The sequence below is a fragment of the Mya arenaria genome, chromosome 4 (genome assembly GCF_026914265.1).
Source record: "Mya arenaria isolate MELC-2E11 chromosome 4, ASM2691426v1".
Classification (NCBI taxonomy): domain Eukaryota; kingdom Metazoa; phylum Mollusca; class Bivalvia; order Myida; family Myidae; genus Mya; species Mya arenaria.
Window position 1 is genome coordinate 57692279 of NC_069125.1, and position 21313 is coordinate 57713591.

Consider the following 21313-nt stretch of genomic DNA (forward strand, 5'->3'; position numbering starts at 1 on the left):
GTGTATGTTTTCTTGGCCTCTCTGTCTTGGGTTCGACCCCTACAGGGGTATGTTCCCTTGGCCTCCCTGTCTTGGTTCGATCCCACCAAGGCCATGTCCCCTTGGCATTTTTGTCTTGGTTTCGATCCACACCAAGACCACGTTCCTTTGGCCTCTTTTTATTGGGTGCGATCCCCACCTGGAACTTGTTCGCATGTTTCCTTGGCCTCTCGACCTGTATTGGGTTTGATCCCAATAGGGGAATATACCCTTAAACTCTCAAAAAGGATTCACCAGCACCACTGTTTTTAACTAAGAAATCGGACTCGTAAGTGACTCAAGTGACATCGTACTGCTGTCTTCAAACTGACGCTAAAATAAATAAGTATACACTAAATGAGAAACGAATATAACATTAATATTTCTTTTTTAATTTTATTAGAATATCCTTTTGTCAGGTTTACCATTATAAGATTCAAATCATTATGATATATAAATTGTAAAAAATGTATTATACCAAATATATTGATACACATTATAGTGCATGATTGTTTAATATAAACAAGCAACTATCATAAAAGCTTACTTAAAATCAGTCTGATATACTGGATCGAAATACAATTCACGCGGTAATAATGTCGACATATAAGGAGGACGGAAATGTTTGACACTTTTGATTGGGTTCAGTGCACGCTAGAACTGTATCAGCACACCAGGAAAGCCGAAGTCACGCTTCTCGTGTTGGTAGCCAGGGTATGTGATCAATGTCCACGTTTCCACCGCACAAAATGACACCCACGTGCCGTAGTCTTCCGTCCATCCGACGCAGGCGCTTCGACATGGCGGCCGCTATAACCGCACCGGAAGCTCCTTCTATCACCACCTGCATACATGAATAGGAAAGCGTATGCAGATCATAAAATTAATATGTTATTCAGCATTTCAAATCACATACATGAAGTTACAACAACTACTTTTACTGAATATAACACGTTAAAGAAACTATTGTAGGACGGCCAACTTCACTTACTTTCATTCTCTCAAAGGCAAACCGCATCCCTTCCACTATTTGAGCATTTGTCTGAAACAGGAAAGAAACAAACGTAAGATTTTTTTACGACAGATTTATGGTCCGTAACAAGTAAACTAAAGTGTAATGGACCCCAAAAAAGAAATCATGAATACTAAAAGTGGACATTGAAAATATTAATGATATGCTTATTACATGGTATTATTTGTCCTAGACACAATTTGGCATCCTATCACTCATGTATGGATGACTAAAATGACTTGAATCTATAAAATCGGCATAAAACCATTGTTGTTAAAATTATATTATAAGCTTTTCAGTAAAAACTCTGTTTTTTATCTTTTATGTATGCAAGATTTGCATTTGAATTGTATTTAAAACGACGAACTATCAACAATTGAATAAATGACAAAACACTGTTTTTGTTTTTGTTCTTAACAAAAGAGTGAGGCAGATATTTCCCCGACCTCGTTTGCAGCCTGATTCCATCTAAAAGAAACCCCTCGCTGTATATGCAATTGCACCATAACATATTTGATATAGTCTAAGCAACTACAGCAACCACAGATAGATCAGATTGTTCCACTATCATAGAGATGAACCCGTACCGTGGTGAAGACCTCTTTCTCCGCGAGAGAAAGAACGATCGGAAAGGCGAGCTTTCCAAGCTGCTGAATGCGGATACCTTCAGCTATCGTGTCCACATACTGGGGCGGCTCCGGCCACAGACGCTTGCCTAGGGGAACAACACAAGACTTTGATAAGAGGATGGGGACAACTTCATGTGATGTACATGACATACAAGGACGTAGACACTTACATGGACATATTAGGACATACAAGGACGTGGACACCTACATGGACATTACAAGACATACAAGGACATGGACACCTAAATGGACATTACAGGACATACAAGGACGTGGACACCTACATGGACGTTATAGGACATACAAGGACGAGAACACCTACATGAGTTCTACAGGACATACAAACAAGGGGACACCTACATCAGTTCTACAGGACATACAAGGACGGGGGCACCTACATGAGATCTACAGTACATACAAGGACGAGGGCACCTACATGAACTCTACAGGACATACAAGGACGGGGACACCTACATGAGCTCTACAGGACATACAAGGACATGGACACCTACATGAACTCTACAGGACATACAAGGACGGGGACACCTACATGAGCTCTACAGGACATACAAGGACGGGGACACCAACATGAGCTCTACAGGACATACAAGGACGTGGACACCTACATGAGCTCTACAGGACACACAAACAAGGGGACACCTACATGAGCTCTACAGGACATACAAGGACGTAGACACCAACATGAGCTCTACAGGACACACAAGGACGTGGACACCTACATGAGCTCTACAGGACATACAAGGACGTGGACACCAACATGAGCTCTACAGGACATACAAGGACGGATACACCAACATGAGCTCTACAGGACATACAAGGACGGGGACACCAACATGAGCACTACAGGACACACAAAGAAGGGGGCACCTATATGAGCTCTACAGGACATACAATGACGGGGACACCAACATGAACTCTACAGGACACACAAGGACGGGGACACCAACATGAGCTCTACAGGACACACAAGGACGGGGACACCAACATGAGCTCTACAGGACACACAAGGACGGAGACACCAACATGAGCTCTACAGGACATACAATGAAGGGGACACCTACATGAGCTCTACAGGACATACAATGACGTGGACACCAACATGAGCTCTACAGGACACACAAGGACGTGAACACCAACATGAGCTCAACAGGACAAACCTCTACAGGACATACAAGGACGGGGACATCTACTTGAGCTCTATAGGACATATAAGGACGTGGACACCTACATGGACTTTATAGGACATACAAGGACGGGGGCACCTACATGGACTCTACAGGACACATAAGGACAGGGACACCTACATCAGCTCTACAGGACACACAAGTTCGGGGACACCTACATGAGCTCTACAGGACACACAAGGACGTGGACACCTACATGAGCTCTACAGGACATACAAGAACGTGGACACCAACATGAGCTCTACAGGACATACAAGGACGGGGACACCAACATGAGCTCTACAGGACATACAAGGACGGGGACACCAACATGAGCTCTACAGGACACACAAGGACGGGGGCACCTATATGAACTCTACATGACATACAATGACGGGGACACCAACATGAGCTCTACAAGACACACAAGGACGGGGACACCAACATGAGCTCTACAGGACATACAAGGACGGGGGCATCTACATGAGCTCTACAGGACATACAAGGACGGGGGCACTTAGATAAGCACACAAGGATGGGGCACCTACATGAGCTCTACAGCACACACAAGTTCGGGGACACCTACATGAGCTCTACAGGACACAAAAGGACGGGGGCACCTATATGAGCTCTACAGGACACACAAACAAGGGGACACCTACATGAGCTCTACAGGACACACAAGGACGGGGAAACCATCATGACCTCTACAGGACACACAAGGACGGGGACACCAACATGAGCTCTACAGGACACACAAGGACGGGGACACCTACATGAGCTCTACAGGACATACAAGGACGGGGACACCAACATGAACTCTATAGGATACACAAGGGCGTGGACACCTACATGAGCTCTACAGGACATACAAGGACGTGGACACCTACATGAGCTCTACAGGACATACAAGGACGGGGGCACCTACATGAGCTCTACAGGACACACAAGGACGTGGACACCCACATGAACTCTACAGGACATACAAGGACGTGGGCACCTACATGAGCTCTACAGGACATACAAGGACGTGGGCACTTACATGAGCTCTACAGGACACACAAGGACGGGGACACCTACATGAGCTCTAAAGGACATACATGTACGGGGACACCAACATGAGCTCTACAGGACACACAAGGACGTGGACACATACATGAGCTCTACAGGACACACAAGGACGTGGACACCTACATGAGCTCTACAGGACACACAAACAAGGGGACACATACATGAACTCTGCAGGACATACAAGGACGTGGACACCAACATGAGCTCTACAGGACATACAAGGACGTGGCCACCTACATGAGCTCTACAGGACATACAAGGACGTGGACCCCAACATGAGCTCTACAGGACACACAAGGACGGGGACACCAACATGAGCTCTACAGGACACACAAGGACGGGGACACCAACATGAGCTCTACAGGACATACAATGAAGTGGACACCTACATGAGCTCTACAGGACACACAAGGACGTGGACAAATACATGAACTCTACAGGACATACAAGGACGTGGACACCAACATGAGCTCTACAGGACATACAAGGACGTGGACACCTACATGAGCTCTACAGGACATACAAGGACGGGGACACCTACATGAACTCTACAGGACATACAAGGACGGGGACACCTACATGAGCTCTACAGGACATACAAGGACGGGGACACCTACATGAGCTCTACAGGACTTACAAGGACGTGGACACATACATGAACTCTACAGGACATACAAGGACGTGGACACCAACATGAGCTCTACAGGACATACAAGGACGGCGCACCTATACGAGCTCTACAGGACATACAAGCAAGGATATATACACCATATAATGCATATAGTGACGATGGAGCATTTTTATTGAAAAACATTTTTCCTGCTTTGAAAATCAATTTAACCAGTGTTGAATAGCATGGTATTTAGGCACTTAATGTCATATCTCAATGGAAGTAAACTTTATTACATCTTTCCATATCCTATAGGTAAGTTGACCTACGTTGTTTAACATGCTGTTTAGGCTTTTAATATATGTACTAGTTTGTAAACCAAAGAATGCATACAGTATAGTTACATTAAAAACAATGTTAAAATTATTTTTTTCCTTTTTTGGAACTAAAATTATCCAGCTTTGTATAACATGTAAATTAAGCAAATTTAAATTGCTCTTACATCATAATATGCACTAATATCATATCTTTATCTAAATCAAACATGTCTTGTTGCTCGTTTCAATGTTTTAGGTAACAATACAACAACCGTGTGACAGTGTTGTTTCTTTTGTAGCTAGATGTTACCTTGTAATAATTCGCATCAAAACGATTAAACTATTTTTATGGACATTTATATGGTAAATATGAGCCTGAAAATCGAAAAGTTAGCATAGTAAAATATAAAAATATACAAAACATAATGCACTTATACTTAATGTCGCCTTAATACGTCCATTTTTTTACAGTTTTCATTTCGTTTTCTTTTCGGAAAGCCTTAAGAGAAGTTGAACTGTTTTATTTATTTGGCTCCCTTATAAATACAGCTTGTTACAACACCATTTTTATGCTTTCTTGATAAACCATAAACCATTCTACATCTACTAAGGGATCAGAAGGTAAATCTCGAAAAATAAGACAATTAAATTGTTTACCCTTTTAATCACAAATGTTATGCATGCGTAATTCTTTTTGCAAAATAATCTGCACAAGATAATGAAACAAGAACACATAAATTTACGAAGAACAATAATACAAATAGCGTAAGGGCAATACTTTCACATTTGTAAGCAATTTTATGCGCATGAAGAAAATTACTTTTGCCTAAAATTTATATATGGGAGCATGATACAAATCTTTTAACATTGAACAATATGTTTTTGAAATAATATGCAATTTTGTTTAATGATTGCTCTTTTATGCAAATGCGGACATGTCGTTCATGATATTGATGGCTTTTTTTACAATAGAATTAATTTTAGCATGTTTGTCATGCTTTCTTAAATTGAACCCGTATTAAATAGATGGAATTATAAAAACGTAAAATGAATCAATGCTAAACCATTTCAAATATATATATATCCTAGCGTTACGCGTCATCGTTCATAGATTGGATCGAAAGCTTTACAAAACCATTTATTATTCAATTATTCTTAGTGTTATTTTTTTCTAGAATTATGCCCGAAAACTATATGGATATTATGGAAAATGCTCTTTTTTGAGAGACAACAGGTCATTTCGAAATGATTTACTTGTAAATATATGTAATTAATGAGTATTATTTTCTGTACCTTAAAAACTTATTATTAAGGACTCGGATATAAATTGAAACGTTACAAGTATTTACATATCTAGAGGATAAGTCTAATGCTATTATATTTTTACAAGAATCTCACTTGGATATATCAACAAGCCTATCCGGGAAACGAGACCGGACAGGCCAGTTATTCTTCAGTAGACTTAAAACAAATAAAGGTGTTGCTTTCCTTGTAAACAAACAATCAAACATTGAATGTTCAAATTTTAATGAGTTAATAGTAAGTCGCTTAATAATAGTCGATATAAAAATTATCAACAGAAATATGACTCTAGTTAATGTTTATGGACAAAACTATAACAATACATTTATATATAACACAATATAATTTTTTGTACTAGCAATACTCAAAGGAATATAAAAATAGGCGGTGATTTCAACACTGTGCTTAAAACTTTAATTGACAAACGAAATGGTAGATCAGATACAAATTAAATCAAAATCAAATAATATTTAATAAACTTATATCTTATTTCAACTCGATCGATACTTGAGCGAAAATAACCCAAACTTGCACCAACACACCTGGCATTCCAATGCAAAACCAATCTATTCCCGTTTGGAATACTTTCTTATTTCTAAATATTTGCGTAACACAATACCTAACTGTAATATTAAACCAGTATTTAAAATAGATCACTCAACTGTAGTTCGCACTCTGAAAACACTTGAGCAAAAACTTTAAAATAAACGACAGCATCATAAACAACATTGCATTTCAAAATCAAATTCAAACTGCTATAAGGGAAACTGTAGAAATTAATAACAAATATAATTCCAATACTCTTTGGGAACTCATCAAAAGTGCTATAAGAAACGTTTCAATTAAATATGCAACAAAAAGAAAAAGATAAAAAGAAAAACAAATCTTCGAAAAACTAAATAAAATTCCAAAACAATCTGATAGCAATGCAGAAGAATAAGCAACCTTTAAACAAGAACTAGATTAGTTTGACAGCAAAATTCAACGGAATGAGATTTCATAAAAAACTCAAAACGTAAAATTAGACGAGAAAAAAGTCAAATTTTTGATAATCTTGAAAAACGTCATTACCAACAGAAAACAATAAATAAACATAAATCAAATCTGTATTAACGGACATGAATTATATTTTAAAAGAATACAGAAGTTTTTATGAAAATCTATACAAAAAAACAACCACACTTTAGTGTTATAAATTTCTCGACAAAATTAAGCAACGAGGAAAAAACAAAGTGTGAAAGTTTTTTATGCCTAAAACGATATGAGCTTAAATAAAAGTCTTTGTTCTAATGGATAAACTGTCGAATTTTATAAAGCATTCTGGGATAGTTTAAATTTTCATTTTTTAAAAATTTTATTTACGATTAGTTTGAAACTCAATCACTTTCTAAACTACAAAAATAGGATTTGATTTCTTTTAAAAGCCATGTAAAGATCTCGATGTACTTTTAAACGGTCCTCCGATCTGGTCTTCTAGATATAGATTACAAAATCGCAACAAAGAGCATAGCAAATGAAATAGCTAGACGATACAGACATATGCAGTAAAGAAGCTCTTACGGTAGACGTTGAAATCTCAAACGTATAAATAAATTGTTAAGAGACTCACCTAATAGAAACAACTTCTAGGTGTTGTGTTGACATCATATTCACTGGCGGTGGTGTTGAATAATACATGCAGACTAGGTTAAATTACAGTAATACAAGCCTGTGATGAAGTATATGTCTTGGATTTGACATTGATTATTTCCTTTTCACTATTTCTTGACCATTAAATTATGTATGCAAATAGTGAGCTATAATGTTTAAGACGAGAGGAAATTGCACTGTATGTTAATTAATAAAAGAAGGCAGAAGGTGTGAAGAAGTGACTATACCTTCTCGCAGGCATCGTTCGAGGTCCTTTCCAAACGGCTCTACAACGAAAACTGCAAAACATATTGTGAAGTATTTCTACACCACTTTCAACAACCAACCATTTCTATACTAGTAATGTAATAGTCTATGTTATACATACAACTCCTTGATGATGAAATTTCCCTCCGCAAAATGTCAGTTACCACAGGCGGCATTTACATTGCCATGACTTCTCTTTTGACAATTGTCAGAGTGCGGGCGTTGTCATGTGCGGGTGGGGGCCATGGCAACGATACTGCCGCCTGTGATATCTACATATCAGACCTGCTGTCACATTTATCATTTTACAGCTTTGATAAAGATATATGTTATTTTTTTCATGCAGTATCCAGTAAAGTAGTTTTATTCGTTTAACATTTTCGTCTTACTTTTTATTTCCGGTTTAAGTTGTTTGGCTGCGCATGCGATACCAGAAACCATTCCCCCCGCGCTCGCCGCGACCAGTATGGCGTCCAGCATGGGGACCTGTTCAAGGAACTCGAGAGCAATGGTTCCCTGGAACAGAGAGGATTTAGGCTGTGAGAGTAGCTGCGATTGTAGCTTAAAACATCAACTTTTGTTGTAATGAGGGAAAGTACAAAAGTTCGTGGAATCATTATACTATAGTGTCTTGTAAAGAAAGCATTACTGAATTTTATTTGTGTCTTTAAAAACGTCAATGTATCAATTTCGAAGTACATTGTTCATTTTGATGTAAATTATTTGAATAAAAAGCCGAGAATTTCGAAAAATTGGCGCTCTATATAACTACAGAAAAACGATTGGTAATTCACGGTGCTTCAGTGAAGCTCACATATGAGTATTCCGTTTTATGGGATGTATGTACAATTGGACAGACTTATGGTATATATTGTCTGTTTTTGGTGGAACATTTCCGTTTGAATGCATCGGAACCATTTCGTTAGGCACGTGGTTTAATTAAGGGTGCACTTACAGGCTGGTGTTTTGGAATCATAAATTAAAATGTGTATAAAACAAATGCACTGAATAATGACTACGCCAACACTTGTCCAAGGGGTCATTCTAATGAGCTGGAGGTATGCGTGTATAGCAGGGTTGTTATCTACAGATGATACTATGTTTAGACGAAGGAAGTGTGATCATATGGGAATGATGCTAACAATGGAAGAAGGAAGTGTGCATGTATAACATGCCTATCTATATATTAAGGATGTATGCGTGTGTAGCAGTGATGCTATCTAAAGAAGAAATAGATGCTCGTGTTCAGCAGGAACGTAATCTATAAATGTAGGTGTGCGTGTATAACTGGGATGTTATTTAGTTGAAGTGATAATCAGGAATGCTATCTACATATAAAGGAGGGGTGCGTGTATTTCAGAAATGTAATCTACAGATTAAAGAGGTGCTCGTGATAAGCAGGAGTAGTATCTACAGATGACGGAGGTGTGTGTGTCTAGCAGGAGTGGTATCTACAGATGACGGACGGAGGTATGCGTGTATAGAAGGGATGTTATCTAGATATGAAGGAGGTGTGCGTTTATAGCAGTGATGTTATCTACAGATGACAGAGTTGTGCGTGTATAGCAGTGATGTTATCTACAGATGACGGAGATGTGCGTGTATAGCAGTGATGTTATCTACAGATGACGGAGATGTGCGTGTATAGCAGTGATTCTATCTACAAATGAAGAAGGTGTGCGTGTATAGCAGTGATGTTTTATACAGGTGACGGAGTTGTGCGTGTATAGCAGTGATGTTATCTACAGATGACGGAGGTGTGCGTGTATAGCAGTGATGTTATCTACAGATGACGGAGGTGGGCGTGTATAGCAGTGATGTTATCTACAGATGACGGAGGTGTGCGTGTATAGCAGTGATGTTATCTACAGATGACGGAGGTTTGCGTGTATAGCAGTGATGCTATCTACAGATGACGGAGGTGTGCGTGTACAACAGGAATGTTTTCTAGAGATGAAGTAGGTGTGCGTGTTCAGCAGGAACGTAATCTATAGATGTAGGTGTGCGTGTATAACTGGGATGTTATTTAGTTGAAGTGATAATCAGGAATGCAATCTACATATAAAGTAGGTGTGCGTGTTCAGCAGGAACGTAATCTATAGATGTAGGTGTGCGTGTATAGCAGGGATGTTATTTAGTTGAAGTGATAATCAGGAATGCTATCTACACATAAAGGAGGTGTGCGTGTATGTCAGAGATGTAATCTACAGATGAAAGAGGTGATCATGATTAGCAGGAGTGGTATTTACAGATGACGGAGGTGTGCGTGTATAGCAGGAGTGGTATCAACAGATGACGGAGGTGTGCGTGTATAGCAGGGATGTTATTTATAGATGAAGAAGGTGTGCGTGTATAGCAGGGATGTTACTTACAGATGACGGAGGTGTGCGTGTATAGCTGGGATGTTATCTATAGATGAAGAAGGTGTGCGTGTATAGCAGGGATGTTACTTACAGATGACGGAATTGTGCGTGTTTAGCAAGAACGTTACTTACAGATGACGGAGGTGTGCGTGTTCAGCAGGAATGTTACTCACAGATGACGGAATTGTGCGTGTTTAGCAAGAATGCTACTTACAGATGTCTGAATTGTGCGTGTTTAGCAAGAATGCTACTTACAGATGACTGAATTGTGCGTGTTTAGCAAGAATGCTACTTACAGATGATGGAATTGTGCGTGTTTAGCAAGAATGCTACTTACAGATGACGGAATTGTGCGTGTTTAGCAAGAATGCTACTTACAGATGATGGAATTGTGCGTATTTAGCAAGAATGCTACTTACAGATGACGGAGGTGTGCGTGTTTAGCAAGAATGCTACTTACAGATGACGGAATTGTGCGTGTTTAGCAAGAATGCTACTTACAGATGACGGAATTGTGCGTGTTTAGCAAGAATGCTACTTACAGATGACGGAATTGTGCGTGTTTAGCAAGAATGCTACTTACAGATGATGGAATTGTGCGTGTTCAGCAAGAATGCTACTTACAGATGACGTAATTGTGCGTGTTTAGCAAGAATGCTACTTTCAGATGACGGAATTGTGCGTATTTAGCAAGAATGCTACTTACAGATGACGGAGGTGTGCGTGTTTAGCAAGAATGCTACTTACAGATGACGATTTGTGCGTGTTTAGCAAGAATGCTACTTACAGATGACGGAATTGTGCGTATTTAGCAAGAATGCTACTTACAGATGACGGAGGTGTGCGTGTTTAGCAAGAATGCTACTTACAGATAACGGAATTGTGCGTGTTTAGCAAGAATGCTACTTACAGATGACGGAATTGTGCGTGTTTAGCAAGAATGCTAATTACAGATGACGGAATTGTGCGTGTTTAGCAAGAATGCTACTTACAGATGATGGAATTGTGCGTGTTCAGCAAGAATGCTACTTACAGATGACGTAATTGTGCGTGTTTAGCAAGAATGCTACTTTCAGATGACGGAATTGTGCGTATTTAGCAAGAATGCTACTTACAGATGACGGAGGTGTGCGTGTTTAGCAAGAATGCTACTTACAGATGACGGAATTGTGCGTGTTTAGCAAGAATGCTACTTATAGATGACGGAATTGTGCGTGTTTAGCAAGAATGCTACTTACAGATGACGGAATTGTGCGTGTTTAGAAGGAATGTTACTCACAGATGACATAGGTGTGCGTGTTCAGCAGGAATGTTACTGACAGATGACGCAGGTGTGCGTGTTAAACAGGAATGTTACTTACAGATGACGGAATTGTGCGTGTTAAACAGGAATGTTACTTACAGATGACGGAAATGTGCGTGTTTAGAAGGAATGTTACTCACAGATGACGGAGGCGTGCGTGTTCAACAGGAATGTTACTCACAGATGACGGAGCTGTGCGTGTTCAGAAGGAATGTTACTCACAGATGACGGAGGTGTGCGTGTTCAGCAGGAATGTTACTCACAGATGACGGAGGTGTGCGTGTTCAGCAGGAATGTTACTCACAGATGCCGGAGGTGTGCGTGTTCAGCAGGAATGTTATCTACAGATGACGGAGGTGTGCGTGTTAAACAGGAATGTTACTTACAGATGACGGAGGTGTGCGTGTTTAGCAGTAATGTAACTGGAATGTTACTTACAGATGACGGAATTGTGCGTGTTTAGAAGGAATGTTACTCACAGATGACGGAACTGTGCGTGTTAAACAGGAATGTTACTTACAGATGACGGAATTGTGCGTGTTTAGAAGGAATGTTACTCACAGATGACGGAGGTGTGCGTGTTCAGCAGGAATGCTACTCACAGATGACGGAGGTGCGCGTGTTCAGCAGGAATGTTACTCACAGATAAAGAAGGTGTGTGTACGTGTATAGCAGGAATGCTATCTACAGATAAAGAAGGTGTGCGTGTATAGCAGGAATGCTATCTACAGATAAAGAAGGTGTGCGTGTATAGCAGGGATGCTATTTACAGGTGAAGGAGATGTGCGTGTATAGCATGAATGCTATCTACAGGTGAAGAGGGTGTGTGTGTATAGCAGGGATGCTATCTACCGGTGAAGGAGATGTGCGTGTATCGCAGGAATGCTATCTACAGATAAAGAAGGCGTGCGTGTACAGCAGGGATGCTATCTACAGGTGAAGGAGATGTGCGTGTATAGCAGGAATGCTATCTATAGGTGAAGAAGGTGTGTGTGTATAGCAGGGATGTTATCTACAGGTGAAGAGGGTGTGAGTGTATAGCAGGGATGTTATCTACACATGAAATATTTATGCGTGTTTAGCATGAGTGGTATCTAGAGGTGACGGAGGTGTGCGTGTATAGCAGGAATGTTACTTATAGATGACGGAGGTGTGCGTGTATAGCAGGAATGTTTTCTACATATAAAGGAGGTGTGCGTGTATAGCAGGGATGTTATCTACAGGTGAAGGAGATGTGCGTGTATAGCAGGGATGTTATCTACAGATGACGGGTGTGTGCGTGTATAGCAGGGATGTTATCTACAGGTGAAGGAGATGTGCGTGTATAGCAGGGATGTTATCTACAGATGACGGGTGTGTGCGTGTATAGCAGGGATGTTATCTACAGGTGAAGGAGATGTGCGTGTATAGCAGGGATATAATCTACAGATGACGGAGATGTGCGTGTATAGCAGGGATGTATTATACAGATGGCGGAGATGTGCGTGTATAGCAGGGATGTAATCTACAGATGAAGAGGGTGTGCGTGTATAGCAGGAATGTTATCTACAGATGACAATGGTGTGTGTGTATAGCAGTGATGTTATCTACAGATGGCGGAGATGTGCGTGTATAGCAGGGATGTTATCTTCAAATGACGGAGATGTGCGTGTATAGCAGGGATGTAATCTACAGATGACGGAGTTGTGCGTGTATAGCAGGAATGTTATCTACAGATGACGGAGGTGGGCGTGTATAGCAGTGATGTTATCTACAGATGACGGAGATGTGCGTGTATAGTAGGGATGTTATCTACAGATGACGGAGATGTGCGTGTATAGCAGGGATGTTATCTTCAGATGACGGAGATGTGCATGTATAGCAGGGATGTTATCTACAGATGACGGAGGTGTGCGTGTATAGCAGGGATGTAATCTACAGGTGAAGGAGATGTTCGTGTATAGCAGGGATGTAATCTACAGGTGAAGGAGATGTTCGTGTATAGCAGGGATGTTATCTACAGGTGACGGAGATGTGCGTGTATAGCAGGGATGTTATCTACAGGTGAAGGAGATGTGCGTGTATAGCAGTGATGTTATCTACAGGTGACGGAGATGTGCGTGTATAGCAGGGATGTTATCTACAGGTGAAGGAGATGTGCGTGTATAGCAGGGATGTTATCTACAGGTGAAGGAGATGTGCGTGTATAGCAGGGATGTTATCTACATGTGACGGAGATGTGCGTGTGTATCAGGGATGTTATCTACAGGTGAAGAGGATGTGCGTTTATAGCAAGGATCTTATTTACAGATTACAGAGATATTCGTGTATAATAGGGATGTTATCTACAGATGACGGAGGTGTGCGTGTATAGTAGGAATGCTATCTATAGATGAAGGACGTGTGCGTGTAAGGCAGGAATGTTATCTACAGATGAAGGACGTGTGCGTGTAAAGCAGGAATGTTATCTACAGGTGAAGGACGTGTGCGTGTAAAGCAGGAATGTTATCTACAGATGAAGGACGTGTGCGTGTAAAGTAGGAATGTTATCTACAGATGAAGGACGTGTGCGTGTAAAGCAGGAATGTTATCTACAGATGAAGGACGTGTGCGTGTAAAGCAGGAATGTTATCTACAGATGAAGGACGTGTGCGTGTAAAGCAGGAATGTTATTCATTGATGAAGAATGTGAATATGTATACTTGTTTATTCTTAACGATTTATGATGTAATTTGATACAGGGATTCAGGTTCATATCTCTGTAGTCAAGAGCATCCATTCACACATATGTAATATCTCGTTAGCATATGTTTTTTTTTATAAATCGCGTGATATTTGAGCTTGTCGAATGGCTATGATCATATTATTAATTGAATCATATATTACCCTTAGTATTATCATGATATTAAAATGGTACACAGTCCCTTTGTTTAAAATATTTTTATTTTCTACGGGTGTCTTGTTCTCTTGTTCGCTGAAAAGTCTGTCACATAATACACTTTCTTTAGTCATTTTTTCTACTTGAAAATTGTTAATTAAAGAATATTTGCATTGTCATTTTCAGATCTAAATCCGCTTTAACAAATTCCCACATAAACCTAATTATATTGTGATTAAAACTCAAGACTTTTCAACGTTGGAACGAGGAAACCCCAACTCATTTCTCGTACAAAATCTCACCTGGCCAGCCATGACGTCGTAGTGGTCAGCGGAAGGAATGTACACATAGTTCTTCTCACTGCAGATAGCCGCGCACGTCTCCGCTCTTAACAACATGCAGAAGGGTAGAACATATACAAGCGTTTAACAATAAGAACCTTATCAACAATAACAAGAACCACAACAACAACAACAACAACAACAACAACAATGGAAACCTTACCTTGAGCTCCTCAGTTCATCTCGTCAGACAAGTAACTAAAATATGCAGACCCTATATGCTCATATTGTGTATAAAATGCATTAAAGAAATCTGTATAAAAAATGAAATAAATCGTGAAGCCGCGAACGAAATTAAGACATCACCTGGAAGTAGGGTTTGGTTCACATAGCGTGACGTCCGCCCCGTATCCTTTGATTGCGTCGATCTTGACAGTGGGCGTGTTACGGGGTACGATTACGTTACAAGGGAGACCGCAGTGCTGGGCTGCCCATGCAAGGGCCTGTCCGTGGTTTCCGCTAGAGTGCGTCGTCTGACAAACACAAACAGGGTCAAAGTTACGGTGAGTCTCCAGTCCTGCAAGTCTGATATCAGACTCGTGGCTCATAACTGCAAATTCTCTAGACTCAGACATGCCTTAGTCTCATATCTGCAAAGTATATAGCGTCAGACATCACTTAGTTAACAGACGTTTGTCAGCTATTTTGTAATGGCGATGGAAATACTAAAAGGCTTAAACATCACGTATAGACCCATAAGGTGCGATTTGAATGTGATCTAATTGTTACATTTTTTTACCATTTCTACAAATATATATCAATGTCATAAGTTACGACATACATGATAACGTGTCGTGTATGCTATTATTTTATGTTAACATACTTAAGAATAAATGTATCACTTTTTAATCAGGAACAAGAATCGTTCTAGCCTTTTATTTATTTCTTTTATCGTATACATGTATATATATATATATATATATATATATATATATATATATATATATATATATATATATATATATATATATATATATATATATATATATATATATAAACAAATTCACTGGCCCAAACAGAGGTTGGGGCTTTATCATAATGGGTAAAACTTAGCTTCTCTGGTTTAGTATTTACCTGAATATATTAAATAAGTTAAAATAGATACTCAGAAAAACCATCAGCTCAACAATTTAAGGCAACTTGTTCACGATCAAACGGGGGTCTGAATCATTGCATTATTGTTTCTTCTAGGATTGGCAAGTATACTGAAATGCTCCTAATGCACCAGTTATTATTGATGTAAACAAAATGTCGTTACCATCTCAGTTAAGGTAACAACCATCGTTCAAAGTAAAATATTCCAATAAGTTTCATATGCGTTCATCCAAAAACATGAATTATGGGAGGCTATGTGTAAATATTGTTGTTGATTTTTATAGCAGATTAATAAGCTGATACATCGATTGAGCTAACAAACGAGTGTTAGCTCAATCGATGTATCAGCTTATTAAACCTCTCTTTTCTTGTAAATCCACTCACTTTAACAGAAAACTTATGGTAATATGCATGCAATACAGGGTATGATATACCATGGGTAGCGAGTTGAATAAGTTTGCTGTATAAAAAAGTAGTTAAACGCTGATGTCATTTAAGATCGTGGGTTAGAAGTTTATTTCAGTATACATAAATAATAATTCAATGTAGTTTGCCAATCCCCACAAAAGCATGCAACTTTAAATTGCGTCGTAGCATTTTCATACTCATCTATCAAAGAAAGTTCAAGTCTAAATATGAATACTAGATTTAATATCCCAAATTTGAAAAAAAAAACCTATATGGATTGAACTTCTGTATTCCTTCCTTTGTACATACAGAATGACCTCAGTGAAACATAGTAGCAGTCTTTGTTAACTCCCTTATTCTTTTATTCATACCATCAATTAAAGAAGATTTTTTTCATATTTCATTTGCATTTAATTTTCATCATTTCTTAAGAACTGAAAGACACAATGTGACAAACCTTACACAGTGAAGAATTTGTGTGGGGAAGGTCGAACATAAAAATGTTTCAAAGGTTCATGTTTTATAATTTTTCTAGGAGGAAAAAACGTAGATCCTTTGCGACATTTTTGTGTGTACGAGGGTGTAGACCAAATTTTACGAAGGAAGATTTGATCGGATTTGGACCAAAAGGCATTTTCATTTTTTTTCGGAAAAGTCTGTCGACAACATAACTATTTTTTTTGTCAAAATATCCAAGAGTATCTAATAGACAATGTTTTATGAGTTCTTAATGATATATATTATCTTATAAGAAAGTTTTTCAATAAAACAATGAAAACAAGCGCAATAAATTTATTCCCTGACCACAAAAATGCAAATAACTTTCTTAAAAGAACTGCAATGACTACACAGTCCAAACACCATCTTGATTGGGGTGTACTGACCATTTTAACACAAAAACAAATTTATTTTGTCTAAAGACATTTCCGAAATGCTTTTTGATTAGAAATCTGATAAAATTTTCTTTCGTAAAATTTGCTCAACTCCTTAATATAGCTACACATTTTGCAACGAATATATTATGACTGCTAAATATTGAATATCAAAACTAAATAAAAATGGTTTTTAAAACATTTTATTTTTTGGTCCTTCAAGCAACTTTTGAGCTGTGGAAAGCCCTTAAGTATTATTTATTTCATGAAGATGCATTGAAACAACACATGCATATAAATATTAATTAACATGTATTCACTTGATTTTACACGTTTTATAATTACCTACATGTAATAATGTGATATATTTCAAAGTTATTGTGTTCTAATTATGTTTCACACTTAATCTGATCCAAGCGTATTTTGTATTGGCATAAGTACCAATCTTGAAAACTTTTTTATATATAAATTGTACATGTTTAAAAATGATTTAACTTTATAGTTCTTTTTCTAAATGTATCATCGTAAGGAATGAGGCGATTGCCATAAGCTTACAGTTTTCGTCTCTCTGTTACAGGGAAACGATTGGCATTTACACTAAATCTTGAAAATTGAATACTTACTACGCCGACAACTCGTTCCTGTTTTTCTTCCACAAGCTTCGTTACCTTAAACGGTAATACGTGTAAAGTGTTAAACATTCTCGGTTGCTGTTTTTATGTCGCTGTTTTGCATATTAGCCTTTATGAATGTGTAATGTAAAACGTGCTGAAAATGTACACCGCTTGGATCAATTCTAATAAATGATGAGAACACAACGGTTTTCTTACAAAATGTATCTTCAACCCCAGCTGATGCAAACGCGTATGAAAACCTTTAATTGTATATGTAAGTAATTTAGTGATATAATAAAAATCAACAATACCGCATTTAGCGCTCCCCTAGATTTAAATGATCCGGTTTTCTGAAAGTTTTCCGCTTTGAAATAAAACTTGCGTCCGTATTTGCTGTCAAAAGTCGAGGACGTCAAAACCGGAGTGTAATGCAGATGCCGGAGAATCCGATCACGTGCACTTGTGACGTCATCAAGCGTCACCGGAAATCCGTCTGGGGATTGATATAAAAGCAAATATATTGTCTTTGAAAATAACCAAGGCTTTGGATATTACCGGACACAACCCAATATGTTAATATTATAACATACTTGAATTTAAACAGATGATAATAAAAATAACTTACTTAGCGTTGATGCCATTTTCCATTCCTGTACGAGAATGCTTTAAAAAAGTCCAAATGGAATGCTGTGTCTCTTAGCGATAATTCTCACAGTCATTTACTTTCGTTTGTTTTCTACCAAATAAAATGATCCTATTTTATTAGCCCGGTTCACCAATTTTTGGGCCGAATTCAGAACATCCACTCTCACTCACACTCCAACCACATGAGTGAAATAAGGGGAGTTACACTACAGTGATCTGTTCGTATTAACACGCCTCGCTAGCACTCCACTTCATCAAGTGATCAAAACAGTACAAATACATGTATGTTTTCATGATCATAGTTTGACTATGGTGATGTTTACAGTAAACATATGTTTGAAAATAATTGTTTTTCTGAAACCACACGATTGTAAATAAATGTTGCAAAATGCGTTTAAAACTTTAAATGCATGGTTTTTTGTTGTTGTAGTCTTAAATATGTATCCGCTTTCCATTGTATCACATAGTCCGCCAAGTTCACGCCGCTAGGCTGCTAACTTCACGAACATTTAGCTGCATGTTCTTGCAGCCATCGATGAAACACAACCGTCAAGTTTGCTGGGCGTTCAAGATCATTACGAAACAAAACAAATATATGATTTGCGCATTCTTTTGAAAATTTTGAGTTTTTAATAGAAGGCAACGTTTTTGAAGCACACGTACTTCAATGGATTATTCCGGTCGATTCTAGCTGCACTCTCACAGATTTAGCGTTTTTCCAACTTTTTTTTTATTTTTTTGTCTTAGAATGAAAAACTTTTTGCGTAAATATCTGCAAACCAGTGATATAAGACTGCTGACAAAAAATCAAATCGCAGATTTTCGTATTTCCATTCCAAAATTGCTGTTTTAGTAACGGTTTAAGAAAATGCATAAAACATCAAATTTGGAACGGAAATATGACAATCTGCGATCTGATCTTTTGTCAGATGTCTTTTTACACTGGTTTGCAGATATTTACGCAAATATTTGCTCGTTCCAAGACAAAAAATGAAAAAGTTGTCAAAACGTTCAATCTGTGAGAGTGAAGCTTTAAATATGTTCTGGGAGCGAGGATGTCTCTTATTTGTTCCAAAATCTGATATATTTCACCTTTTCTACTTGGCATGTACATTTATCCCTCGCACTCGACCGTTATGTGATTACAGAGGATTAACTCATTGATTTTGAGTGAGAGTGGTTGTTCTGAATTCGGCCCTTACTCCTCACATTTTCTGAAGTTGGACTCAAGTGATCATTTGAGAGGATTTGTGTGCAATATATATACAACTTAACATTCCGGCTTTCAAGAAATTTAGAATACAATCGTCAGCTCAAGAGACAATTATGAGTCATTGCGCACTGCCTCTGTTTGCATTCGTGTTGAGATACGCCACGGTAAACATAAACTCTGTGGTTAAGAAAATCAGGGTGATTTCTGTCTTTTGCCATCTTTAAAGCTCATTGATCCAAGACGATATATATCTGAGGACCGAGTCCTTTCATCTACTAGTTTGAAAAGTTGGTGTACCTTTGCTATGGTAGTATCATAACTAAAATATGATGCAGAATATATATTTTTTAAATGCATATCCACTAATAATGTGTTGGAAAACTTTTTTTTTAAATTGCTGATGATGAGGACTTTGTGATTTTGTAAATAAACATTTATCCTTCATATATATTACGCAGAACATCGCCTACAATTCGTGCGGAGCTCTCAAAGAGCTCGGGCGTGACTCGTACGATGCATGTGTGCGAACGGCGCTCGTACGGTGTGTGCACGACAATAATAGACCAGTTCGGTGATATCTGAACAATTATCATAATAACCTATTCAGCTGAAGTGAAAACTACGAGTAATAATAACTATAGAAAAACGATTCCTGCTCCCAAAACGACATTGTGCTACGAATAGAAAAGGAAAGGGGAAGGCTCCCAAGAGAAATCCCGGGAGAAGTAGGCATGTAATTCGACGGACCGGAACAGGCTACGGAGGGTAAATTAGATGATACCAAGGATGCCGTATGGAGCCGTACAGCGTCTTGCGGGCCGCGTGTGAACATCGCAAGTCAGTAGTGTCGTACAGACATCGTACGCTGACCCTGCGACTCCCCTGCAATAACCGTGCGAGCACAGGCAAGTTTTTACGGGCCTCGCGATTTTCCAAATTCGAACGTACATTTTGCGAGCTGGTACATCCGGTACGGGACCCTTGCTAGTTTTTTCGATACACGGAGTTCACCTTTCCTGAGTACACCACTTTTCCAAGCATAACCCTTTAAATGCCTAGCGCCAGACAAAAAAGCTACTTGTACCAACTTTTAAGTTAACGTATTTCGGTTTCACGCGGCCGGTGGTCGAACTCACGACCTCACGCTTAGCAGGCTGTTGCTTTAGCGACTAGGCCACGGAGACAGGAATAAAAGTATTCAGATACTGCTTAAACACCGCCATAGTCATGTCAGACATATACAGGACCAGTTTTGACACTCAATAAATATTAGATATGTGGTACGTTTATGGCCAACACAAGTTCGTTAATTTGTTTACTCTTGTTGATTTTTGGTTATTCTCGATAAGCTTGCAATGTTGCAAATACAGTTCACTGTACATATATTTGAAAAAAAACTGTGAGCGTTTGTACTGGCCAGACATCTGGTTGTTCCAAATATATATTAACATGTGTCCAAGAATGGCTCCATAATTGTCTGAACATGCAATACATTAAGTTTTGTCTAAAAACACACATGCCTAGTCTATGTTACGTGGCAATATACAAACAAGCTTAGATTCT

General features: G+C 38.7%; 1 protein-coding gene across 4 annotated transcripts; it reads right to left on the minus strand.

Annotated features, from left to right (window-relative positions):
- Positions 1 to 418: 418 nt before the first annotated feature.
- LOC128230280 (probable serine racemase) lies at positions 419 to 18702 on the minus strand. 4 transcript variants are annotated; one of them, XM_052942417.1, is made up of 10 exons: positions 18518 to 18702; positions 18204 to 18385; positions 17902 to 17946; positions 15210 to 15376; positions 14865 to 14949; positions 8429 to 8555; positions 8021 to 8059; positions 1618 to 1745; positions 1010 to 1060; positions 419 to 862 (listed from the first exon to the last, which is right to left on the minus strand). In XM_052942417.1, the coding sequence occupies exons 1-10, from the start codon at positions 18531 to 18533 to the stop codon at positions 707 to 709; spliced, it is 996 nt and encodes a 331-aa protein (XP_052798377.1). In that variant the 5' UTR covers positions 18534 to 18702; the 3' UTR covers positions 419 to 706. The 4 variants fall into 4 exon arrangements, with proteins under 4 accessions (XP_052798377.1, XP_052798376.1, XP_052798378.1 ...); XM_052942416.1 differs by having other exon boundaries at positions 8021 to 8071; XM_052942418.1 differs by lacking the exon at positions 8021 to 8059.
- Positions 18703 to 21313: the final 2611 nt, after the last annotated feature.

Bases quoted from the DNA above. Each gene is read 5' to 3' on its own strand.
- LOC128230280 (XM_052942416.1), bottom strand. The intron at 15,377-17,901 runs GTAAGTATTCAA...TGTGTTTGTCAG, and splicing joins AGGAACGAGTTGTCGGCGTA to ACGACGCACTCTAGCGGAAA. The intron at 1,746-8,020 runs GTATAGTCACTT...TTGTTCCCCTAG, and splicing joins CGAACGATGCCTGCGAGAAG to GCAAGCGTCTGTGGCCGGAG.